At 35.5% G+C, this 27,345-nt stretch overlaps 1 protein-coding gene across 6 annotated transcripts; it reads left to right on the top strand.

The window, feature by feature from the left end:
• The first annotated feature begins 1,313 nt into the window (after window positions 1-1,313).
• Window positions 1,314-24,766, top strand: LOC106076920 (uridine-cytidine kinase 2-B-like). Of its 6 annotated transcripts, none has more exons than XM_056041517.1 (9): window positions 1,475-1,583; window positions 3,519-3,646; window positions 11,645-11,768; window positions 16,608-16,767; window positions 17,525-17,621; window positions 18,383-18,528; window positions 20,884-20,981; window positions 22,011-22,059; window positions 23,980-24,766. In XM_056041517.1, exons 3-9 carry the CDS (start codon window positions 11,664-11,666, stop codon window positions 24,084-24,086), a joined length of 762 nt encoding a protein of 253 aa, XP_055897492.1. In that variant the 5' UTR covers window positions 1,475-1,583; window positions 3,519-3,646; window positions 11,645-11,663; the 3' UTR covers window positions 24,087-24,766. The 6 variants fall into 6 exon arrangements, with proteins under 6 accessions (XP_055897490.1, XP_055897491.1, XP_055897489.1 ...); XM_056041518.1 differs by having other exon boundaries at window positions 1,477-1,579; XM_056041515.1 differs by lacking the exons at window positions 1,475-1,583; window positions 3,519-3,646 and adding an exon at window positions 1,314-1,341.
• Window positions 24,767-27,345: the final 2,579 nt, after the last annotated feature.

The following is a 27,345-nucleotide window of genomic DNA, read 5'->3' as shown; positions in this document are numbered from 1 at the left end:
CGTCATGCCTTTAGTCATGCATATTAACCAATGCCATAAATTCTGCCATAAGTCACTTAATTGTTTTTCCTGGCTAGCTTAGGCAACATATTCCATGCTCTAATAGCGCTAGGGAAGAGGGAGCATTTGTACAAATTTGTCCTAGCATATGGAACGAGAGATATATATGTGCCTTTATCTTTGTGTCTTTCTGAGTATTTTATTAAATTTTGTTTTTGTATTTGAAGATTATGGTTCAGTGTTTTATGTATAATTGCTACTTTACTTTTAAGTCTTCGATCTATCCTGAAGGCTTTCTAAATTTAGTGATTTAAATTTACTAAAGGTGTTACTCTAGTCAAATGTGAATATATTAATTCGTTTGTTATGAATCTCTTTGTGTCTGCTCCAGTTTCTTAATGTTTTCCTCAGTTGGGGGCCCGGGTTCCAAATAGAGGATGCATATTCTATTATTGACCTAACCAAGGTTAAATAACATTTTAGTTTTATGTTCTTATTTGATTTATAGAAATTTCTTTTAATAATCTCTAATGCAGGGGTTCTCAACCTGTGGATCGCGATCCCCTTGGGGGCCGATTGACGATTTACTAGGGGTCGCCTAAGACCATCGAAAATATGGATTGTTATTGTCTACTCTTCTATTGCTGTATGTGTGTGTTTGGGGGGGGGGGAGGTCGCGGCAGCTAGTGGGGGGATTGTAAAAGCTATAGGGGTCACCAATTAAGCTTAAAAGATTGAAAGATTTAATTGCCAAGGGTCGCCTAAGACCATCGAAAATATATGGATTGTTATTGTCTACTCTTTTATTGCTGTATGTGTGTGTTTGGGTGGGGTCGCGGCAGAGAGGGGTATTGTAAATTAAGGGGTCACCGAGCTTAAATAAAGGTTGAGAACCGCTGCCCTAATGCTTTGTTTGATTGTTTGATAGTTTCATCAATATGCGGATTCCATGACAGTTTTTTATTTATTATAACACGTATTTAGTCTGTGTATCTGTTTTAATACCATGAATAAGATAATTTAAGTGGTGTTAATTTTTTTTTAGTTTTTTGTTTTTTTAGTTACTCTTAATAATTGACATTTTTCTAGGTGGAAAGACATATTATGCTCCAATACGATTCCCATTTACGTAATTCATCTAATTCTCTTTGTAAAATTTTTGCATCTTGTTTTTATTGTTCTAGATTTATATTTTATGCAATCGTAAGCAAATAATCTGACTTTTGTTCCTGAACTAATGCAATTTGGTAAATCATTTATGTAGATAAAAAAAATAGTAGTGTCGGAGAAATATCGTAGTGTGCAAACTTTTTACCAGGCAGACAAGACAGACTGAGCTTTGTAATAATTTATCTTACATATATCTTTAACTATTTAGAAATTAGTTCTTGGAATGTCGTAAATTTTTTTAGACATGACAGATCTATCTAAGTCTGGGTATTTATTGGTTACAAAAATACCTAGATCTAGATTATTGGTACCAGTAAAGGGAAAAAAAACACCAAATGGAAGCATTTCTTGTAATTTCTTACTAAAAAGTAAAAGCTGAAACTGAAAGGAGCTCAAATAGATCTAGACTGTTAGTGAGTCTATAAGAGATTATAGATCTAGTCTGTATAGTAGTGTATAGTATAGGGTTAAGAGGCAAAAATCCTTGATCAAGATGTAGATCTAGATTATGATCTAGAACTATTCTTAGAAATCTAGTCTGGATCTAGATCTATATTATTATATAGAGTAGTTTATGCTATTCGGACACCTATAGGCCCAAATTTGAAAGTTTTTGACAGCGCATTATTTTACAATGGTTTGACATAGAAAAGAAAATGACGTATCAAAATCTTCTTTAGTTAAAGGAGAATAAGGATGACTACTTATATTTGTTCCCCAAACCTATATTTGTTATTATATTTAAGGTCAAAGAGGCCGTGTGTTTTCATTTAATTCGGACACATTCGACCCACATTATTTGATTCCGGACACCATAATTTATTTCGGACAGTCTCTATATTTAGGCATCAATAAACTCAGATTTTAATTCTATATTAACATTAACTAAATTTTAAGATCCCCAGGCATAGCCCCTCACATGAAATCATTACGATGTTTTCAAACTATGCATAAATACGAACACAAAAAATAAAAATATGAACACACTTATTCTACCAAAATTAGGTCACTGGAATAGTGATTTGTGCACCGACTTTTAGACTTATTTTATGTTTGTTTATTTTATGTGTGTTGAATGTTTGGGGTTTGCATGATTAGATGTGTGTTGAATGTTTGTGGTTTTTTTTTTGTTTATTAATTTAATAAATTTCTAATACAGATGATCTTTTGTAGTATAGTTGGCCCCTACAGGTTACGATAGCCATTCTTGCTAACTGAATCCTCTATATTCTCTCTATATAAATCTAGATCTATCTAGTACAGTGGTTCCCAAACTTTTTTGTCTCGTAGACCCCTTTCCAAGTTTTCTGGCTTTTGGTAGACCCCCTACTTAACTTGTATTTAATTTTTGCAAATACATTACATCAAAACATTTTTAAAACAAATTTCTAACTGTAGTGAGTTAAAGAGTGAAAAACTAATTTACAGCTACACATAGGGTTATAGAGATCTATTTTTTTTAATTGATAAAATTCAAATTTAAACTAATTTAAATAAAAATTTATATTTATTACTGGAATCACCAAACACATTGGAAATGTTTTGTTTTTTTTGCACATCTATTATCCTTTGCTATGGATATTATGTTTCATATTGGATTTTGTTGTTCTATGAAGTAGTCCTCAAACATTAAATAGTAATCATTCAATCAATTAATTAGCCATATGTATCATTGTAAAAGTTTTCGCAAGTTTCTCATGTATTCTTTTATCTTTCACGTCTTGCACAAATATTGGGTGCGCAGAACTGTTTTCAATAACAGGAGAAGGGGTGAAGGTGAGTACCTAGTGAGTACCCAAACTAGTAACCTTTTGGCAGGAAGGGCTCATTAGACATGGCTTGCAGCCCACCAAGCAGAAGGAAAAGTAAATTCAAACTGTGCTGTCTTGCAGCTATACCCGAACATGGGAAAGGTTTCGTGGGTCAACCCTGTTAAAAATAAGGAGCCGGCGACCTTTAGGCAGTTTGCATCACACAGCGCTACACCCTGTCAGAGCCTGTGACGCCGATGATCCGTAACAGTATATATGTCGTTTGGAAATAATTACAAAAAAAAGCTTTTAATTTTATAACTTATGCTACAGGTGTGACCTTGAACTGTATTGTTGATTAAAGAAATTCGTTTAAAAATATCAGATGTAGATTTGTGTAAAACAGTTATTTAAAACTACAACGGCGGGTAAAATCAATGTTTTACCTATAGTGTTTTCCGTATTTTGCTATATGTAAAGAGATTTTGTAAGACGCTCACAAAGTATTATCTTCTCTATATGATGTAGAAGAGAGATTGTGTGGGTCTATTCTGATCTTTGAGTGTTTAAACGTTTTTCAAATCTTTATTTTGTCAGGGTGCAGGCATTGTCTCAAATGATCCTCCAGCATAATTGATTTCATATTGGTATAAAAAGGCACTCAGGCAACCGCTAGTATGACAAGGAAGGAATAAATACCAATTTTAAATAATCAACGCTGTACAGTCTGTATACTTTTTGTTAAACATTGATTGCATGTAGACAAAATAAAAGTATTTAAATTAGATATAACAAATTTTCGCTTCAATAGCAGGATAAATATTTAAAGGATTAACTCGGGTACAAATCATATATTAGTGTATGAAAGAATTACATTAATTTGATGTTAAAATTATTAAAGTCACTTGTTTAAATGAAATCTATTATCGTAGACCCCCATGGACATCTCATAGACCCCCAATTTATGTTTTCCCTTTCATAGACCCCCTGGAAGTCTTCATAGACCCCTGGGGGTCTATATGGACCACTTTGGGAATCACTGATCTAGTAGGTCTAGATCTAAGCATTTAACTTCATTCAATGTACCAAGCTCACTCCAAACATTTACACATTTATTCTCTATTAAAAAAAAACAACAACAAACGAACAAATATAATATAAGATCATTTTTATTGATGTCCAAAACTGGCTGTCCGAAATAAATTTTGGTAAGAAAATCGTAATTTAATTCGGACACCGTATTAATTGTTTTTTGGTATAGAATTAGAAAACTTGGCTTATGAATCAAATAAAGTAGCTCCAAAAACAGAATAAATATTGCCGGGCTCATTAGTATAGACTTAGCCAATCAAAAAATATAGTCTTAACTCTAGGAAGAGGTAAAGTCATCCGGGTAACATAGGAAAAAACAACAACCTGACTAACAAATTTGAAATTCGTTTTTCTTACATAAAAAGACAGCTAAATGGAAGGAAATTGGGTTAGAATCATTGGGAAATGGACAAGCACATTATACAGCGCGCTAGTTTTATAATACATATTAAAATAATTATTTAATGACCCCAAAAAACAGCGAATGTCCGAATTCATGTAATGTCCGAAATAAATAAACTACTATAGATCTAGAATCTAGATCTAGATTATCATTAGATTCTAGTCTACTCCTAAGCCAGGCTAAGCTTAACCTAAGTCTGATTATCATTGATTATGAATAGTAATTTTAGTATGAATCATATGTAGACTTGTATAGTCTAGTTGCACTTTTATCAAGTCACTCATTCACTTAACTCACTGAGACTGAGTTTTTCACCCTTTTGAGTAAAAGTTTGACTTTCATTTGTAGACTAGACTACTCTACACTTACACTCTAGTCTAGACTATAGTATAGACAAAACAAAAAAAGTCTAGACTAACTATTACTAAATGATAAATGTGACACTTGTCAAGTTACTGAGTGACTGTACTCACTGTAGTCTAGTAATCTAGTAGTAAGTAGTAGTGTAAACTGTAACTGTGTAACTCAAGTAACTGTACAGTGAGTACAGTGTAATGACTAATGTACTCTAACTAAACTAGTCCAAACTTAAAATAAAGTAACTTAGTTACAGTAGATTCTTATATCTGAACACAGACTTTTTTGGGAACTAGGTCAAATTTTATTTTATTTTTTTATTTGGTGAAGGTTTAACTTACAAAAAAAACCCCACTCCTTGCTACTGGAGATAGTGTTTTGACTGCTGAAGTGCTTCACTGTTTGAACTTGGTGGAAAAGCACCATTCTTTTAATAGTAGCAGAAAGGAAGGCAGCATATATGTCAATGTTTGGCATATCCCCATACTTGGCTGAATTACAACGAAAGGCTGTCCTCTCTGAAAAAGACTATTAGATGTGCTTTTGTTTGATGAGACACTAAATGGCCCACTACAATCAAAGCAGCTAGATGTTCATGTGCGTTATTGGAATGGCAGTAGTATAACAACAAGATACCACACATGTCATATTTTCTAGGCCATTCAAGGGCTGATGACCTCCTAGATAGATTGAGAGAATCTAGCAGATTCTCTAACAGAGGTGGACTGCTACAGCTTTCCATGGATGGTCCAAACGTCAACTGGAAAGTTTTTGACATCTTTCAGGTGGAGCTTATGCAAGAGTTTTCTGTAAAACTTTGAATGTGGGATCTTGTGGACTCCACATTGTTCACAACTCATTTAAAGCAGGCCATTCTGCCACATCCTGGGATATTGGATCCTGGCTGTCAGCATTACACTGGTTGTTTATTAATCTTACAGGGACAAGTACATTTGCTTTGAGATTTTTGGACACAGATGGCCGGAAAATGTTGCTACTATTCAGAGAGCTCTACAAATATGGCCAGCAGTGAAAGTGTACTTAAACAAAATAAAGGGTGATAAATCTAAAGAACCCACATGTAAGTCATACAAAAATCTTGTGGACTTTGCTGCTGATGCTCTGCTAGAAGCCAAGGCTCAAATTTTTTTGTCCATTGCACAAGAACTCCAGCCTTTTCTGATATAATATCAGACGGATTCACCTATGGTGCCATTCATTGCTGAAGATTTGTTCACCACAATTAAATCTTTGCTAAGAAGGATACTTCAGGCTGAAACACTGAGCAAATTAAAAAGTTCACGTGATCTTATTGCTCTTGATCTTAAGAGTAAGGACATCTTTTTGGCCTATTCAAAAATTGAATAGGAATTGCTTCGTCTAAGGTGTTGCAGAAGATTAAGGCAACAGATCTGCAAATAATGACTCTAAAAAATGAGTGCAGGCAATTTATTTCAAGTCTAGTGGCTAAATTACTAGACAAATCACCAGTTATGATTCGTTTGGTATAGAAACTGTCCTGTCTGAATCCATCATTGATGGCATCATCTCCCCAAGTAGCAGCTTCCCGATTTAGGGATTTGTTAACAATTCTGGCAGATTCTGGAAGGATTGCTTTAAATGACTGAGGCCAGATTTACAAATTCATCAAATGCCTGGAAGCTTTGGAAGAAAACAATGTGAAACCAAAGTTTGAATTGTTTCATCCAGCAAAGAGCGTTTAGATGATTTTTTATGCAACAACTTTAAACCACTTGATACAGCTCTCTGGGATGTTTTGAGACCCTTACTTTTGCTATCTCATGGCCAGGCGACTGTTGAAAGAGGGTGTGATAGTAAGTGTATGTGTTTTGCATGGCTGGTAGTGCAGTGTGTGTGCCTGTGTATGAAATGACCAGTGGACCTTGAGTGTACATGGTTGAATGAACAGCAGTGTGTCAGGACTGTCTGTAAAAGGAAGTCAGTTTTGAGAACAAGTGGCTGGAGTAAAGAGCATAAATAGAGACTAATAAAATCATTGTGTTTATTGAAGCTCATGTTGTTTTAGTCTATTACAGAGGGTTTTCATATAACAAAGAAGTCATGATTGACAATATGCATGAGGAAACTTTAGTTGCGCAGAGAAGGATATGTGACTTTTTGAAAGTAAATGGTGGTGTTTTAGATGTAGCCATTACCAAACCTTTACTGACAGCTGCTGCCTCTAGACATCAGAACTATCATCAATATTTGGAAAAAGAAAAGACTAAAAAAGCTGAGACAGCCAAAAATTTGAAAAGGAAAAGAAAAAGATGATGAGCTGTCAGACTTGAAAGCAAAACAGAAAAAGCTCATGAAATAAGAAAATTTTTTTGAGAAATATGCAGATGAGGCAGAAGCAAAACCAAATTTCAAGCTTTTGTCAAAGTCTAATGACATGCGCCACAAGGCTAAAGTTAAGTCAGCTGAACTGATTGTTCTAGAAAGAACAATACAGTCAAAGTTCCAGGAGCTTTTAGACTGTTGAGTTCTTCATCATTTGTATATATGTATATATTAATCTCTATGTAAGTAAAGAAAATGTTATTTATTTAATCATATATTATTTGTCTTTTAAAAAAAATTGGTACCATTTGATGAATTTTTTTGAGTCTGGAAATTTTTTTTGAAAGTCTGGAAAATGTCTGGAATTTAATTTTACTTAAGCTGTATGAACCCTGTGTTACATGTCCCTCCCATCATAGTTGGGATCTTTTTACTGTCGCATTGATACTGTACATGTTGGACAACTTAACAATTTCTGTGTCTGGTATGTGGCTGGAATTTAATTTTACTTAAGCTGTATGAACCCTGTGTTACATGTCCCTCCCATCATAGTTGGGATCTTTTTACTGTCATATTGATACCGTACATCTTGGACAACTTAACAATTTCTGTGTCTGGTATGTGGTCGGACCAACGCACCTTATGGATACTCCATAAATGTAGGTGGAAGGAGTTTAGCTTTTTGGTGTGACGGGAATATAGGGTCCAGGACTCAGATGCATATAGGAGTGACTCTCATTGACTTCCAGAGAGTCAATGCAGCTTCAGGCAGGGTAGAGGCACAGTTGACATGATCTTTGCACTCCGCCAAATTCAAATCTCTATACTGCATTTATAAATTTGATTGAAGCTTTTGATAATGTCAGTCGTGAAGGCCTTTGGCAAATCATGTCCCAATTTGGCTGCCCGGATCAATTCATAACAATGGTGCGCCAATTCCATGATGACATGCAAGCAAGAGTCCTAGACAAAAGAGACTACTCCTGGAAGCCTTTTCCTGTCTCAAATGGCGTGCAGCATGGCTGTGTGCTGGCTCCAACGCTTTTCAACATTATGTTCACTGCCATGCTGAAAGATGCCTTTTGCACAGAAAGCAACAGAGTTGGCATACAATATCGCACCGATGCAAGTTAATTCAATGCTCAGAGACTCAAGGCAAGGACCAACGTAAACCACGACTGCATCAGAGACCTGCTATTCGCTGATGACTGTGCCCTAAATGCCGAAAACAAAGAAGACCTTCAAAAGAGCCTGTCCCTCTTAGCTAATGCCTGCAAAAATTTTGACCTCACCATTAATGTAAAAAAGACAGAAGTGCTGCACCAACCTCCTCCAGACATTCTCATAGATGGCCATAAATTAGCAAACGTCAAAAAGTTTGTCTATCTGGGAAGCACCATATCAGCAAACGCCAACCTAGATAATGAGGTTGACTTTTCCAGGATTGGGCAGTGGAATTGTAGAGGCCTCAAGGCCAATTAAGAGGAAATACAGCTACTGATGGACTCTGAGACTCCTGTAGTTGTCTGCTCACAGGAAACATTACTGAAAGAGAACATTAGTTTCCGAAGCTACAGCACTTACAGCAGGACTGTTGAGGATGCAGGGAGAGCATCAGGTGGAGTCTGTATCCTTGTGAAACCCCCATGAGAGGGTAGAGCTACAGAACAAACTACAGGCTGTAGCAGCTAGGATAACCCTACACAAGGTTAACACTTGCTGCAGCCTGTATCTACCTCCAGGCACTCCATTGAACCCAACAGACATGGAGAACCTCATAAAACAACTCCCTCGGCCCTACACAATCCTTGGGGATTTCAATGCCCATAACACCATAACACTGACACAAGAGATCGTATGCTGGAGGATAGCTTCCTCGAACATGATTTATGCATACTTAATGATGCATCACCGACCTACTTGCACCCAGGAATTGTTTCCCCATTGTGCATTGACCTCACTGTATGCATCCCACTGATCTATGGGGAAGTCTTCACTTCCCAATCATCATCGCTAACAATCTCCCCTCATTGGGACGACCTCAGCGGTGGAAGCTGAATAAAGCTGACTGGGAACAATTCCAAAAAAGATGCTCCGAGGATATCACAGAAAATATCCTTAATGAACAGAATCCAGCTATCTTTGCTAGCAAGTTACTTGATATTGCCTGGAAAGTTGTCCCCCTAACCTCCGCAAACCCAAATGGCCTAGCGAACCATGGTTTGATGATACAGATTGCAGAAGTGCTATTGGTGATAGGAAAAAACAGCTAGATGCATTTATAAAGAATTCTTCCCAGGAAAATCTAAAGCTATTCAGGATAGCTAGAGCGAAGGCTAGACAAACCATGTGGTCAGGCAAAAGGAATTCCTGGCGGAATTTTGTAAGGAGTCTAAATGCCAAAACTTCTGCTAGAGCGGTTTGGAAGGCAGTAAGGCGGATCAAAGGGAAAAAATCAAATGCAATAGGGCATTTGAAAAACCAAGGACGAACTGTTACGTTCCCCAGAGATATAGCTGACTGTCTTGCATCCTCAATATCAGATAAATCATCCACTGCACACTACATGCCAGAATTCCAAAAAGTTAAAATCAGGGAGGAAAGACACCCCATTGATTTCAGATCAGAGAACAATGAAGATTATAACAAACCGTTCTCGCTTGAAGAACTGAGGGACTCGCTGGACAAATCACATGACAGTGCCAGGAGAAGATGAAATCCATTATCAGTTCCTCAAGCATCTTCTTGAACCCTCATTGGCAACCCTTCTTAAAATTTACAACTGTGTATGGCAAACAGGCGCTATCCCAAACAGCTGGAGGAAAGCCACAGTTATACGATACCTAAACTGGGAAGAGATGGGTCTGACCCAGCTAACTATCGCCCAATATCACTAACAAGCTGCATCTGCAAAACCATGAAAAGGATGATAAACAATAGGTTGGTCTGGTACCTTGAAAGAAATAAAATAATCTCCAACTACCATTGCGGATTCCGGCAGGGGGCAGGCAACAACTGACCACCTGGTAAGGCTGGAAGCTTTCATCAGAAATGCATTTCTTAGACAAGAACATCTAGTAGCTGAATTTTTCGATATAGAAAAGGCCTATGATTCAACCTGGAAACATGGCATTCTACGTGACCTGGAGCTTTTGGGGCTTAAAGGACACCTTCCCTGCTTTGTGAGGGAATTCCTAAAGGACCGGAAATTTCAGGTCTGAGTGGGCAACTCCGCTTCTGACACTTATGTTTTTTCTTGAGGTTTGTGTTTGATTTGTTTCTCTTGCATTAATGGGATCCCCCGCCAGTCGCAGGAGACTGGCCAGGGTTATGGGGGACAAGCAATGTTTAGGGCACTTTTTCTAGCCCCTTCCTCATGCTTAGGAGATAAGCAGTGCATTCCTAAAAAAGGGCTGCTTAGACGCTCAGATGGCTGCCAAGTCCCAGTCACTGGTCATCCACTGCAACCCAAACCAGCTTCATTTGACTGATGTTAACAACCTGGTCAGATATATGTTGGCTACATATAGAAACCTGATAAAAATCTAACAATTTTGGATGCACAGAAATATTACTTCAGAAAAACATAAATTACTAAGTTATCATTTTAAAAAAAATGAAAATATTTCTTACCTGTAAATGAAAACGTGTAAAAAATTGTCAAAACCATAGGAGTTTCCCTTCAACACTACTTGATCAAGATTTCCCTCTAACACTTCTGGCTCAAGTCTCCTTTAAAACTACTGGCTCAAGATTCTTATCTTGTAAATTACAGATGTTACTTCAAAAGAGAAGATAATTACATCCCTGTGTCAATCTAGCTATACATGTTAATCAGTGACTTAAAATCTGTCGTTGGTTTTCCTGGCTAATTCAAACAACCCATTCCATGCTCTAATAGCACTAGGGAAGAGGAACACTTGAATAGCTTAAATAAGTTTTAGTTTTATCTTCCTAATTGATTTGTTAAAATTTCTTTTAGTAAACCATAATGCTTTGTTTGCTATTGAATCAAGTCTCCTCTAACACTACTGGCTCAAGAGTATATTCTAACAGACTGGCTGAAGGTTCTCCTCTAGCACTACTTGCTCAAGTCTCCTCTAATACAACTGGCTCAAGAATATTCTCTTACACTACTGGCTCAAGAATATTCTCTTACACTACTGGCTCAAGAATATTCTCTTACACTACTGGCTCAAGAATATTCTCTTACACTACTGGCTCAAGAGTATACTTAACCTTAGAGTCTTCTCTAACACTACTGGCTTAAGAGTGTCCTTTAACATTACTAGTAAACCATTTATACAGCCAGCACTCAGTGGTATCATTTCTCTGGTTGGGACAAGTAGATACATATATTATTGTACTGGTGTTAAATGTTGTGGTCTTTAGTCTAGTTTAGTTACATTAGTTATCCTAGAGTGACTAATTTTGTCCTACCCTTGTTCACATTTAAAGCAGATTTGATAATAGGCTACCGATAGAATTTGATGAGAATGGAATAAGAAACTAGAAAAAAACATCTAGTTATTATATTGTTATACTTTGTTGCACTTTTTTTTTGCAGTACCTTTACACTAATAGCAATGGCCTACCCGTCGGTATGCTCAGGACGAGATAGTCTGACTGGATTGGACAAAATTCCAAGACCATTTTTGATTGGAGTAGCAGGAGGAACAGCCTCTGGAAAAGTATGTTTATGTTTAGGGTTGTGTTGTCTTTTTTTTTTAATGTTCATTCAAATTAAAAAAATATGGATGATGCTTTTATCTTGGGTTATTTTTATTTTTCAAGATTGAAATATTTTTTTTAAATAACCCTCGTTAACTGTGGGCCACAGAGACAGGTGATCATCTGCCCCATAGATCACAAGGTCTGAAAGGGGAACTTTTTTTTTTTTTTTTAAGTCAGATTTTAGTTTTACTGTGCACTTGTCAGGAATTAACATCAGTATTCCCTAATGAAAGGGGAACTTTTTTTTTTTTTTTTAAGTCAGATTTTAGTTTTACTGTGCACTTGTCAGGAATTAACATCAGTATTCCCTAACACTACTAGCACAAGACCGAGTCTCCTCTAAAACTACTGAGTTTTGTAGAATCAAATGGACTTGGATATGGTTCACTCAAAACCAGTTAGTTTGTTATGCACTGCATGCTAACATTAGTCAGCCAGAATTTTCGATTGCGTTCTGTCTGATGCAATCATTTCAGCATTGCCCTAGCCAATGGGAGTCATTTGCAGATCTTTCTTGAACCTTCCCCTCTAGGTGACCTAAGGTTGTTTCTATTTTCTGCTGTTTTTTATTTCCAGTAGTGATCAAGTTTGATATTATTATTCTATATTCCACTTATGCTTATACCAGCCATAGATCACATTAGTGTAGAATGACCCTGCTCCTAATATGGTCAAAGTAAAAAACACAAATATCTACTCAATCACATATAATTCTTTTTTGTTATAGTCACTGTTTTCTAGAGTTACAATAGTTGGATCGAACTAAACTCAAATATATTAACTGTTCCAGAACACTATAAGAACAAAATAAGCTTTAGTTAAATGGAATAATGTCATGAATCTTTAAAAAAAATGTTTTTAATAATAATAATAATAATCTTTATTGTCCGTAAGGAAATTTGTCTTGCAATTAGTGCATTACTACATTTTGTCTATTCCTATGGTACAAATGATCAAGCCACTCCCCTGGTTTCAATTAGTCTCCAGATATACTTTGAATCCTATTTCTTTCTAGCCAATCAGCATTTTATTTATACATGTTGACATTTAAGCAGTGAACAAGTAAATGACTACTCTTATCACCTCTTCCCTTGTTTATCTAGAAGCTCATTTGTGTTTAAAATTATAATTTATGTTCTCAGAAAGAACCTGTCAAGTACTTCTAAATTGTGTTTTTAAAGTAGAGACCTAGAGATGTAGAATAGCAATTTACTATTTCACTTTAAGTTGTATGGTTTATACATCAGACCTTATTAATGAAAACACAATATTAGATGCTAGAAATAAAGTATTATTTTATACCCAAGACACTTGACAGAAACTCAAAGCTTTTAGTTCTTTAGTTTTTTTTCTTTTTTGTCTGGCTTCTCCCTCGTACTATTACCATAGCCAGACCAATGAACTAAATATGTCTACTTTTAAAAATGTTGACCTCCTTCAGTCATAACAACTATGGAAAGACAGTCCCGTCCAATTGATTAGTTTAGTTTGCCTAATGGAGGTGGGGGAGACCAGTTTTTCTTGAGCCAGAATCGAGCAGGCGTTTTTGTCTGAGGACTGTAAATATGCTGGTTAACCCTTTCACGCAAGGCTCTCAGTATTGCACACTCTCTTTTACCATGTGATTTTCAAGAGCCTTCGGAGGCAGCTCAATTGGAATGAGTTTAGTTTTCTCTCATGCCCAGAATGAATGCCTTGAAGACCTCCATTTCGATCACTGTAGTGAGCTTCTGGTTTTCCCTAAGTCTTGGTCTGAGTCTAGCAAAGGTCAATGCCTCCTTCCTGTAACAATTCTAATGTTTATGATAATGCAAATGTCGTGTGGAGCTTATAACTTGTGTAGCACATTTTTTGTAAGCACTAAGTAACGCACTTGTCAGCAGACAATATATTTTTAAATATAAAGCGATCCAGCCATAAGGCTCAATTGATAATAAACAATAGCTTCTAGAATAAGTTGTAAATCCAATGTCAAATACACCTCATAATGATATTTAATAATACTTTACTCCATGCAATAGAAATCATTAATCATACGTTCTTCCTCTCTGAGGACCAAGTAATAACTGCCCCTCTACCTTGTGGTCAGTTTCAGACTGAGAGCTTTCCCCACGTGAAAAGAACACGAAATAATAAAGTGACTACAAATCACTTCATGTCACAGTAATTCTCAAACGAGGCTGTGGCATACGCCCCTTCCCCCAGTAAAAGATTTTGCAAAAATCTTTTTGAATATGACAATAAGTTTATGTATTATCTCTTAGTATCTGTAATATATTTACAATTTGAGACTTCATTATATCAAAATATCAAATGACATCTACCAAATAATATCATGTGACAATAATATAGAATTAAAATACTGCTAAATCAGAAGTCTCATTATCATACACATTGATTTTAGGCATAATATGCCCAACATATATATACATAAAACCAATAACAATTCAATGTTGGTGACCCAAAAAAAAGATAATTTCTTTTTCCGGAAATAAAGTTGCCATTTACCAAGTAACAAAAGGTTTACAGAAAAATGATACATAGCATTATTAATATAGCCTGTAGAAGAATTTCAATGATATGACACAATCAGTAAGTTTAATCAAATTTAATTTAAGAAAGTAATAATTCAATTTCTGGCTACCATTGTAACAATTCTAATGATAACGCGAATGTTGTGTAGAGCTTATAACTTGTGTTGCACAACAGGCTGTGACACTTCTCTATGCGTTTTTTTAATCTCCTCTTCTAGAGACAGATTATCTTGAGGCACGGGCGAATCGGGGGGGGGGGGGGGCGATCGCGGAGGAATTTTAGTAAAGAAGACACACAATTTGTATACGAATTTATTAGCTTCCCGGTATGTTAATAATACATACTAATTATTTATATTTCAACCTATTTCTAGATTATTTCGCCCCCCCCCCCCCCCTCCCCCCGCCTCAATTATATTGGTAGGATTGGGTGGGCGAATACATCTACTGCCCTTTCCACCTAAATCTTTTGAGTGTGTGTGTGTGTGGGGGGGGGGGGCGGTCATACTTTTATTCACAAACTATGATTTCTGAATAAAAATTAAGAAATCATAGTTTGTGAATAAAATTAGTTGAATATCTATATAATATAAGCTACATATTGATGTTTTAGCCCATTTGTATATTATGTCGCACACAGACTCTGATCTCAAATTTTATCATTAGTAAATATAAAATGAAAAAGGGTTGTACCAGGTGGGAGGGGCGATACATGCAATCACTTTCCGCCCATCGGACAAAACAATACTTTTTTCTTTTTGTATTTTAGTTAAGAAATTGTGGTGACACGGTTGCTGTGTGGTCAACCGTGACACACGGTCAAGTGTTGAGTATCGAGAGTTAGGGGACTTGGGGGAAGTGACTAGTGTGTAAACACGAGAGAGAGAAAGAAAGGTGGGCGAGTGAAGCAGGAGATCTGTACATAACGTAGCTGTGTATATGTGTTTTTGTTAAAATGTTGCACAATTAAAAAGACACTTTAAACGTAAAAGGACTTGTTTCTTCACAGAAATTACTAAATTTTTTAAAAAATGTCACTAATATGATTTATATATGCTATAAATTAAATTCTTATATCAAGTCGCCTTAACCTGTGTTCTTTAATGCCAAATGCAATCATTAGCAGCAATTATAAAAAGGAGCGAGGATTAACGTTTTCACTCTACCAACCTCTCCCCTTTCCAGACGAAAACATGACGTTTTAAAACAGAATAGTCAAATATGGTGACAAAGTTTATGTAATTACACACGAATTTATCTTAGTTATTTTAAGAAGGACTTTGCTTTGGAAAATTTAGAATTCATACGAAATTTTTCATTATAAGAGTAACAATTGAGATGAGTTCTAAACCCAATATTATTTTCCTGTCACCTTTTTCCAACCTTTACTCATACTGATATTTTTCTATTGTATAAAAATATTTTGGACTATAACTGACAATATATACTTAAATCCTAAAATGCAAAAAATTTAGAGTGGAATCTAATTGGTCCACTTAATTTCTCCTTCCACTTCTGAAATGTTTTGTTTAGAGCTTTGAATTATAGTTCTGTAACAAAACAAAGTTACAAACCTCCCTATTGAACAAAATGTACCAATTACAAAAGAGCTTTTTTAAAAATAATATTTTCGAATAATTTTTTTGGGTGGTGATCCTCAAAGCCTTAATCCAAATATGTGGGGTATCTTATCTTTTCAAGGAACTAATCGGTTGTATTACATTGTAGTAAGGGCCTGTAAATTCATATTAGAATATTTTTCAAGTAAAACATTATTCAAAAGGTCCTTTTTAATAGGATGAATAATGAGCTGTAGATGCCAGGAGAATGCGTTTCTGGAGTGAAGAATGCAAGAAAACGTCAGGGCTAATGGGGAAGCTTACAGCGCTCCCTAAGACCCCCTAACTGTCAAGAGAAAAGCCTCAACATGGCTGGGTTTTTTTTGCTGAAGGTTGAGAAACTTGCTTTATTTTTTAATTCTAATATATATGCTGTATGTGTGTTTATGCTTAGGGTTAGGGTTTGGAAAAATCACCCCCCCCCCCCCCCCCCCCACTCCAAAGTTCTGGATCCGCTAGTGTCTTGAGTCGTAGATCCAATGTAGCAGAATTCATTGACTTTTTAAAATATAACTGTTAGTGATGTGACAAATAAATTATGCATGCTGTCTCTTTTTTTTTTTTTTTTGCTTCTATAAATTTTTAAACATTTCATTGCACCCATAAACTAATGCAACAATAAACCCAGACATTTTGTGTTCAGAGTACAGTGTGTGGTAAAATCATGGAACAGCTGGGACAGCAGTCAGTTCTGGAACATAACAGGAGAGTCGTCATTATTAGTCAAGACAGTTTCTATAGAGATCTTTCCCATGAAGAACATAAAAAGGCCAATAAAGGAGGCTACAATTTTGACCATCCAGGTACCTACACTTTTTCCAACTTTTATGATATCAGCAATATTATTAGAAATACATTATGGTAAATTAAAAATAATTATCCATCACACTTTCTGTGTTTAGTTATATTATGGATCAACATAGAGGGATTGTCAGCTTGACAAACTAAGCATGAAGGCGATCTTTTTTTTTTTTTTTTTTTTCAAATGAATTTGCATTGCAGTTTTAAATCCATATTTAAGTTATTTAAGTCCTTTGAGGAAACAAATCAGGCCAGCTACAAGATGTCTTGATAAAATTGATGATGATCTTGTGAAGATAAAGCCTATTGTAAACATACATACTTTACTGCCTCAAATGTCTCCATGTATCGGTCCATCCCACCCTTTTCTAGTTTAACTTTCTTTCTTCTGCCCTCTTCTTATTATGAGATGCTAGGAGGATTAATTTCTAAAGCTCAGAGTGTAGAAAAACACTTGGTGTCAGGGATCTGACCCTCTCTCCTCTGAAGAAATTTACAAGACTCATATCCCCTAGTTACAAGGTTGGTATGAATGTAAATTTCTTGGTCTAGAGAAGCACCACAAGTAAAGGTTTGAGAAATGCTGATTTCATCCTATTGAACTGTTCCTGTGAATAACTAAAATATTTATTTGTATTATTATCCAAAGGTTAGCTACATGTTTATAGCTCAATTATGGTATTCACAAAGGTTATTTCCATTTTTAAATCTCAGTAGCTAAAAAGAGAAGGACGTAAACTCTTTTCGTTTTGCATTTAGGTGCATTTGATGTTGAACTGATGTACAATACACTAGTAGATGTGAAAGCTGGGAAGAGAGTTGAAATACCTAAATATGATTATGTTGCACACAAAAGGCAAGACTCAACAGTTGTTTTTTTTCTTCCCACAATGTTCAAGCTAAGATATTTCAATTTTGATTTTTAGACTAAGACAGTGTTTCTCAACCTGTTGGCCTGGGTGATTCAACTTGCTGACAATGTGGCATAGATTTTTTTATGGACCAAAAAATTTCTTGTTAGCATTGTAGTCATAAATCCTTCTTTGAATATTGATCCAGTGACCCAAGTGTTAATTACTGCCCTGCTATGTTAATGTTGATGTTAACAGTATTGACTAGTCTGATTTCCCTTATTCATGTCACTAATCACCATGAGAGTCTATATGTCATATCATGTAAAGTTGGGTAAATGTGTGTGCTTTGTATACTGGTATCTCAAAATTCTGCTTACAGGTCATTGTTATTGTTTTTAAAGTAATAAACAATGTAAAAGCAGGGCCACTAGAAAGCATGCCTGTATGCAAGAAATCATTGGACTAAGCTGATTTCGTGAAAAAATGACAATATTAGTGCTATAATCTTTTTGTGAAGTTATTGGTAATCGAAAGTTGAGAAACACTGAACTATATTTTGTGAAGATTTACACCTCATTACTTGATTGTATTGTTTTTTTGTAAATAAACTTCAAATTTAGCTTTAAAAAAAAAATTCACTATGCTTTACACCTTTGTTGTTCTAAAGCATTTAAAAAATAATTTCAATATTGTCTACCCACTTTTTTCAGTACATGCAAAGCATTTTGGTAACCTTTGTTTAATTTGTTTTACCTGTTTGTAGAACATCAGAGGGAGCCACTGTAATACACTCTGCAGATGTTGTTCTCTTTGAGGGGATTCTAGTTTTCTATTTCCCTGAGATCCGAGATCTATTCAACCTGAGATTGTTTGTAGACACAGACCCAGATACTCGATTGTCTCGAAGAGGTGATTAGTAGGCAACATTTTGATTGGATGTTTATTAATCATTTTAGAAAGATGACTGTGAACAACTATTTTATGCTCTATAGCTATACATTTTTTTATATAAATTGTGCACACATATATATACATAAATGTATTCAGAGACAAGGTGTTGTTAAAGATAGTTGTTTTCCTTCATTACCAGTTGATCAATTGAATCATTTTGTAACTTATAAATTCTTCATTAAGTACCAAGGTATTTAGTGCACCCCCTTTTCCCCTCATTTTTAAAAACTATTTTTTTTTAATTTTGCAAGCTTTACTACCAAGCTTTCATCAATATGTGCTCTGCTTGGTACTAGCAGGCTTACATCAACATGTGCTCTGCTTGGTACTAGCAGGCTTACATCAACATGTGCTCTGCTTGGTACTAGCAGGCTTACATCAACATGTGCTCTGCTTGGTACTAGCAGGCTTACATCAACATGTGCTCTGCTTGGTACTATCAGGCTTACATCAACATGTGCTCTGCTTGGTACTAGCAGGCTTACATCAACATGTGCTCTGCTTGGTACTACCAGGCTTTCATCAACATGTGCTCTGCTTGGTACTAGCAGGCTTACATCAACATGTGCTCTGCTTGGTACTAGCAGGCTTACATCAACATGTGCTCTGCTTGGTACTAGCAGGCTTACATCAACATGTGCTCTGCTTGGTACTACCAGGCTTACATCAACATGTACTCTGCTTGGTACTAGCAGGCTTACATCAACATGTGCTCTGCTTGGTACTAGCAGGCTTACATCAACATGTGCTCTGCTTGGTACTAGCAGGCTTACATCAACATGTGCTCTGCCTGGTACTATCAGGCTTACATCAACATGTGCTCTGCCTGGTACTAGCAGGCTTACATCAACATGTGCTCTGCCTGGTACTAGCAGGCTTACATCAACATGTGCTCTGCTTGGTACTAGCAGGCTTACATCAACATGTACTCTGCTTGGTACTAGCAGGCTTACATCAACATGTACTCTGCTTGGTACTAGCAGGCTTCTTCTTCTTCTTCTAGCCAGCTTTATTGCTGCTGAGCTGTGAGCTCTTTTGCAGACTGTGCCAAGGAAAAAAAGTGTGCTGTTTTCTTCAGTTGTTCAGCACTGCCGTACAGGGTGTTGGTTATGTTGGGCTGTAGTTGAAGTAGGGTCTGCCTAAGGTGGATTAGGGAGGGGCATTCAAAGAGGATATGGTTTACGGTTTCAAAACTAGCAGGCTTACATCAACATGTACTCTGCTTGGTACTAGCAGGCTTACATCAACATGTACTCTGCTTGGTACTAGCAGGCTTACATCAACATGTACTCTGCTTGGTACTAGCAGGCTTACATCAACATGTACTCTGCTTGGTACTAGCAGGCTTACATCAACATGTACTCTGTTTGGTACTAGCAGGCTTACATCAACACATGCTCTGCTTGGTACTACTAGGCTTACATCAACATGTACTCTGCTTGGTACTAGCAGGCTTCTTCTTCTTCTTCTTCTAGCCAGCTTTATTGCTGCTGAGCTGTGAGCTCTTTTGCAGACTGTGCCAAGGAAAAAAAGTGTGCTGTTTTCTTCAGTTGTTCAGCACTGCCGTACAGGGTGTTGGTTATGTTGGGCTGTAGTTGAAGTAGGGTCTGCCTAAGGTGGATTAGGGAGGGGCATTCAAAGAGGATATGGTTTACGGTTTCAAAACTAGCAGGCTTACATCAACACATGCTCTGCTTGGTACTAGCAGGCTTACATGAACATGTGCTCTGCCTGGTACTAGCAGGCTTACATCAACACATGCTCTGCTTGGTACTAGCAGGCTTACATGAACATGTGCTCTGCCTGGTACTAGCAGGCTTACATCAACATGTGCTCTGCTTGGTACTACCAGGCTTACATCAACATGTACTCTGCTTGGTACTAGCAGGCTTACATCAACATGTACTCTGCTTGGTACTAGCAGGCTTACATCAACATGTACTCTGCTTGGTACTAGCAGGCTTACACCTAAGTGTACTGTCATATGGTGTATAATCTCTATGTCAATATCATTCATTAATTAGTACTGGGTAGTCAGACATTCGTTGCTTTTCTTTTAAATTTTCAAATCAAATTAGTATAGATGAAAACACTTGAACATTATGAAAAGTTAGATAGTTCAAAAATGGCAACGCCAATATTAATACATTAATTTGTTTGTATTTTGTATACATCTTGTTACCCCATTCCTTGGAAACTTATGCAATAAAGTTCAACATTTAATTCTCAAAGTCTTACTTTGATAAGCACTGACACTGCTTAGACTTTAAAATTGATATTTACTGCTGACTGATTTCTTGTTTTCTTTCTTAGTGCTACGTGATATAGAAGAAAGGGGCAGAGAACTTGACCAGATCTTGAACCAGTACATGACACTAGTCAAGCCAGCATTTGAGGAGTTTTGTTTACCTGTGAGTCTTCATCACTTTTCATTGGCTGTATCTGTATTCAGAGTTGTTAGTATTGTTAAGCTAATGATTGTTAGCCCAAAAGGCTTTTCTTGGCAATGAATGACATAGTTATATCCAGCGCTTTTTTTTTGTAAAAAAAAAAAAAAATAGGTGCCGGTACTCAGTGATGGATTGCCTAACTTTTAACTACTAATTAATTATTAATAAGCGTTAAAATACAAGAGCAGTAATAATTTTTTTCCCACATTGGAAAAGGTGCTGGTACACAGTACTACTGGTGCGTACTGTTACAAAAAAAGCACTGGTTATATCTATTCTAAACTAGACCTTTTTTGACTAGTTCTATTGTCACAATGGTAGCATATCACAAATACATTGCTTGTTGATATATATTTATATTTAATGACACTAATACCAAAGTGTATTTTGGATGTTAATATGAATATTGTTGAGAATGGTATGGTGATTACTGGATAGTAATTCTAGATTTTTATTTTTTTTATATGAATATTTCAATGTAATCCAATGAAATAGGAAGGTACTGAAGATACTCCAATTTATAATATAATCACTTTAATAACACACTTATTGAACACAGACTTAAAAAATGTACTTGAAATAACCCTTTTATAAATCCACAATACATTATAGTTACTTAATCCATATAAAGAATAAATCTGTTGTCTCATTACTTGACATTTGAGTTTGGAGGTTCCTCTATTTAAACACACTGAAGAAACACAGTGTAGAATATATTGCTTCTTGAGTAAAAAATATCTTCAAACTCAATTCAATAAAACAAGTAATCCAGTGATGAACAAACATAAAACAGAAATCACTTGAACAATTAGTATAATAACTTGATTGACATAATACTATTGTTAAATAAATGATCAGTAACTACTTGGCTTATGTTCCAAAAGAATTAATTCACCACATTGAAAAAGCCAAACCAGCGAAAAAAAAAAGAATACCAAATTTATTTTTTAATTAAATGTTTCAATAATTTGTCTTTTTAATTTCTTTTAGACTAAAAAATATGCAGATGTCATAATACCTCGAGGTGCAGACAATGTAGGTAAGTACCGGTACTTAAATTCCAATATTAATTTACATTTGATAAGAAAATTATGCTGTTTTTTTCCATGGAAATCTGCCAAAGTAGTTTTGTTTCATAAAAAGACATTTTCAAATGTATATTCTTTTTGTCATCAGAGGTTGATGGCTTTTAAAATTATAAAACTAGGCCTACATTGTAATCTGGCTGACTGGACCACTGGCTCATGAACCCCATAGCTGGTTTGAACCATATCCATTACCACTTTCAGCGGTACCGGTACAACTTGTATATGCAAGCTACATAAACATTTTAGGTGCCATAAATAATAAATCTTGCTAGGTTCCTGACTAGAGGAGGGTAAATTCAGTTTTCTGGGAATCAGTAATTTTCACACTAAAATCACCCTTATCCCCTCTTAATTGACACTTCGAATTTGAAGATCTGATTGTTTCTTGAAGCAAAATAAGAGAAAGTGATATGAAGAAGTGTGGTGGCAATAAAATGAAACCTTAAGAAAAATTAAGTTTATGAAATAAATAGGCAAATTTAAAATGTCAAGGTCAGCCTATTTAAAGAGCTACCAAGAGAAAGAGCTTAAACATTTTGAAAAGTGGGCACAAAGTATTGGATGATTTAGTAAACTACTTTGCCTATCAGTACTTCTATAGTCTCTACACCAGATAAACCAACAAAAAACAACTTGCTATTTATGGATTTACTTCCATGTAGGATAATATCTCATGAAAAATTGTTTATTTGCAATGGCCCTTTTTTTTTTTTTTTCCCTTTTTTCTTTTTTTTACTAAGACAGACTGCACCAACTGACTATGTCTGGTACAGTTTTTTTTTTTTTATGTAATTTCTCCCACACCCAATATTGGATCAAGTTGAACAACACAAGAATCAATTTAATAATTAACAAAGTAGTCAATTATTGGTGTTGGGAAAGAAATTCTGCATGACAGATGTGGCGGTATAAATTGAATTAGTCCCCTTTATAATTTGTGTCAAGAATTAGTTCATTACTAAAATATTTGAAACTTACAATACATAGCTATGAATCCTACTTTTTTATAAGCACTTCTCTGGCATAGTGGTTTGTTTATTGGCTTGAGGAGGATTGAGACCTGCATTTTAAAAGCTTTACAGTAACCATCAGTCAGCCAAATACCCCCCTACTTTCTCTCTCCCCACCCCAATTCAAGACAAGGGATAGAATCATAGTGCAGTGAGAAAGCTAAAAGCATGGAATCGCACTGAACAAAAACTATTGGTAAAAATAATTCTAATATCACAGATTGTTAATCTAGATACTAGATATTACAAATTTAATTACATGACTGATCCAAACTAATTGATACAATTAGCAGTATACTTAAAATAAACTTTAAAAAGAATTTTTAAAAATATTTTTCGTTGTTTAGATCTAAATAAATTGTTGAGAGGATAAAATAGAGGATCTAATTAAGTTGATTGTTGAAAGGATAAATTAGAAAATCTAATAAAAGTTTAATGTTGTAATGAATTTTTAGAGGATCTAAATAAGCTTGAAGATATAACTTGGATGAAGAAACTAAAAGAACAATGTATTATTAGATAAGGATTAAGAATCTAGATCCAGACTTAAGAACTCATGTTTATATATTGATTGAATGGAGATGGAGTATCTTGGAGTTTTAGTCCCCTTGATAGGTAGCCAAGTGATTTCAACCTCTCAGACACATAGCCCCATGTTTGTAATTGTAGATTGTGTATTTTTTAAGATTCTTAGCATTGTTATTATATGTATAATATTATACTATATAATATTATTATTATATGTGCATTTGTAAGATCCATAGCATTGTTTCATTATTTTACAGTTTGTAAGAGCTACCTGTGAGTAAAGTTTAAACAACACATTCTCGTTGATTCATTGAAAGCATTGTTTATTTTCAGTTGCTATTGACTTGATAGTTCAACATATCCAGGAATTGATGCGGCCTAACAGGACCAACAGAAGGCAGAGAAATAACTCTGATTCAATAGTTGGCCGACCACACTGAGGCTGATGTGTCCTACAGCATTGACATGTTTCTTTTCACCATGTTTACTATTTATAGATATATGTACATAGTTTTAATGTTTTAGTTTCATCTGTTAAGTGTACATAATTTTATGCCCACAGTTGTGATTGACCATTTTATATTATTATTGCAGTGCCATGGATTGTAAAATATATCCCCTAAAGTTGGCATGGGTTGATTCCAGTGTTGAACTAATACTAGTGAAAGAATTTGAGAACTAAATCTGTTTCTGTTTAGTGAGACCAAAGATACATGACTTTGTATATTTAGTTTGTTTTTTTATGACAATCCCAATACTTTTTTTTTGATAAGGGAACTGGGCAGGTCTATTTTAAATAACTAGATCTTAAACCAAATTAGAAAGAAACTTTTGATAGTACAATGAAAGAATGGCTTGAAGTATTGTTTGATACAATATATTATTTAATGCTTAACATTCTAATGTATTAGGGTACTGGTAGTTAAATTGTGACTATGAAATCCTGCTTTGTTTATATTGACCATTGGATGAACCTTATGATAATATGTAAGATTTTTTTTTTTAATTTTAGTGTCCTATTAGTAGTAGCCTATCAGCTGTTCAGTTAAACCTACTACTAATAGCATAGGACAGCTTCAAAGAATCAGTCTAGTAAAATAAAGAGAAATTTCTAACAATATTGGCTGTCTTTTTTTTTTTGTTCATTTCATTTGTATAGAGATAGTTTTTTCTTTTGTTATTTTGTTTGGTGTCTGTTTTTACTTTTGTTACTTTGTTTGAAGTCTAGTTAGAAATGGCTTTGCTATGCACTAATGGGACAGCTTTTATTAGCACACTCTTGCTTTAATTATGGTAAGAATTAAAACATATACCAGGTACTATTAATCTGACACCATAAAATATCAGAATGTTTTTGCTGACACTTAAAAAAAAATACATGAATAGTTAATTAAATTGAAGTTGATCATGTTAACAGTGGTAAAGTAATGCAGGTAAAATGGCAAGTTTTGATATTTTCACCACAAATTTGGAAGCTATGAATCGTAAACAATCTCAGTCTTACAAATTTAAAAAATGATCCACAAGGTACTTTTCTTGTCTGAATGTTGTGAATAATGTTCTTCATGTAGACAAAACAATGAGCACATTCATGGCAACATCTGTTGGAAAATGTGAGCAGGCCCCTCATGGAAATCGAGAGTATCATGTGTACATGTCTGTTCCAGACATTTGTAGACAGTCTGCCATAGGATGCACTGGAGAGTGTGCTGCCAAGATATGTGAATTTGTCCACTGCGTTTATATCCTGTCCATTTATAGTAATGCTTGGATCCGAGTAGGCTTTCCCAGGAGCAGGTAGATATAAGACTTCAGTCTTCTTCGTATTGATGGTAAGGCCAAAGTCTGAGCATGCTCTTGAGAAGTCACTGACGATGCTCTGCAGATCATTTTCAGAGCAGGCATTTAGGGCACAGTTGTCAGCAAATAGCAAGTCTCTGATTACTGCTGCATTTGTTTTTGATTTTGCTTTAAGCCGCCTCGGGTTGAATAGGCCACCATCAAATCTGTATGATATATTTATCCCGTTGTTTTCTCTATTTGTGAATGCATCTGTCAGCATAGCGGAGAACATGATACTGAACAGTGTAGGTGCTAGGACACAGCCTTGTTTTACCCCGTTTGATACTTCAAAGGGCTCTGACTTTGACATGATCTTCCAGAGTCCTTCTCTGCTAACAGTGTCGAATGCCTTTGTTAAGTCAACATATATTGAGAACAGGTCAGCATTTTTCCTGGAGCTGCCTTGCTGCAAAGATCATGTCAATGGTTCCACACTCTTTTCTGAAGCAGCACTGGCTTTCTGGTAGTAGACCATATTCTATGTGTTGCATGAGCCGATTTAGTAGGATGCGTGCAAGGATTTTCCCAGCAATAGAGAGAAGAGATATTCCTCTGTGGTTGTCGCAGATCTGGCGGTTTCCTTTTTGCTTGTATAAATGAACAATTTTGGCATCTTTAAAGTCTTGTGGTATTGACTCTTTTTCCCACATAATTAAGAAGAGCTTATGAAGTCTTTCAATCAGGGCTAATCCACCTTTTTTGTAGACCTCTGCGGGAATGGAGTCAGCTCCTGGGGCTTTTCCGCTTGCGAGCTGTTGAATGGCAAGATTGGTTTCCTTTAGCGTAGGGGGGTCATCCATTTTTTCATTTATTTGCTACTTACAGAAGTAAGGAAGCATCATTTCTAAACACTAACCTATATTCTTTTGTATTATTAAATGAAAATTCATGGGAAACAACTCAGGAAAAACGTTTTTAAAGCCTTTCACAAGTCCCCCCCCCCCCCCCCCATTTCACGGTAACAATAAAGAACTTGAAAGAAGGCTCTTGTCCCGCCACCATGGGCACGCATGAAGCAGTATAGTGTTAAAATATGAAAGACTCTGAGGCTCCATTTCCAGCATTGCTACACAAGGGTAATGAGACAATGACTGAAGGAACATGCAAAACCAATGTGATGAAATGATTATCTAGTTGGTCATTTGTTGAAAGGAACTTGGGCTCAGACTCTCTCTCTGTCTCGCAGGATTAGAACTAGGAAAATGTACTATTAATAAATCTGGTTAAAAAAAAAATATGCAGTATCTTTTTCAACCTTTTTTTTTTTAATAAATCATAAGTACAGGTACCAGTAGCTAGTACACAACAGAAAATGCATACATTTGTAATATATAAATGTATCATATGAAAAATAGCAAATAAAATATTTACTTCTTAATAGCAGTAGTCTCCATAATTATTACTACATATTGATACTAAATATAAAACAAGTAGCAGTTACACCTAAACTTAGCTACAAAGTAAAAATGGATTTTCGAGTTATTGTTTTTTTAAATGGAGACTAATGGCAATGTCTACACTTCTGGGGTCTCGAAATTATTGTAGTTCCACAGAATGTAGTGCTAAGTGAAGTGCTTTAGTGCAATGAGAATAAAACTGATGATCAGTTTCATCAGTGGTTCCTTTCTCTGTACAAACTTAAAAAGACAATAACATTGATTAACGGACCTTATTCACCAATCGTAACCAAACAACATTTAGCCACATGGTTCTCTATCTCTTGTATACAAAATACGCAATCCATAAATGCTGTCACTTGATGTTTTTTTTCCCCATTGTTTTATCAATATTATCACTCAAAAATGTAATTTCCTTGTGTAGAGATCTTATCTTATATAATACAGATAGGACATAGGA

Source organism: Biomphalaria glabrata, chromosome 9, assembly GCF_947242115.1.
Source record: "Biomphalaria glabrata chromosome 9, xgBioGlab47.1, whole genome shotgun sequence".
NCBI lineage: Eukaryota > Metazoa > Mollusca > Gastropoda > Planorbidae > Biomphalaria > Biomphalaria glabrata.
This window is presented reverse-complemented; position numbering and strand designations above follow the sequence as displayed.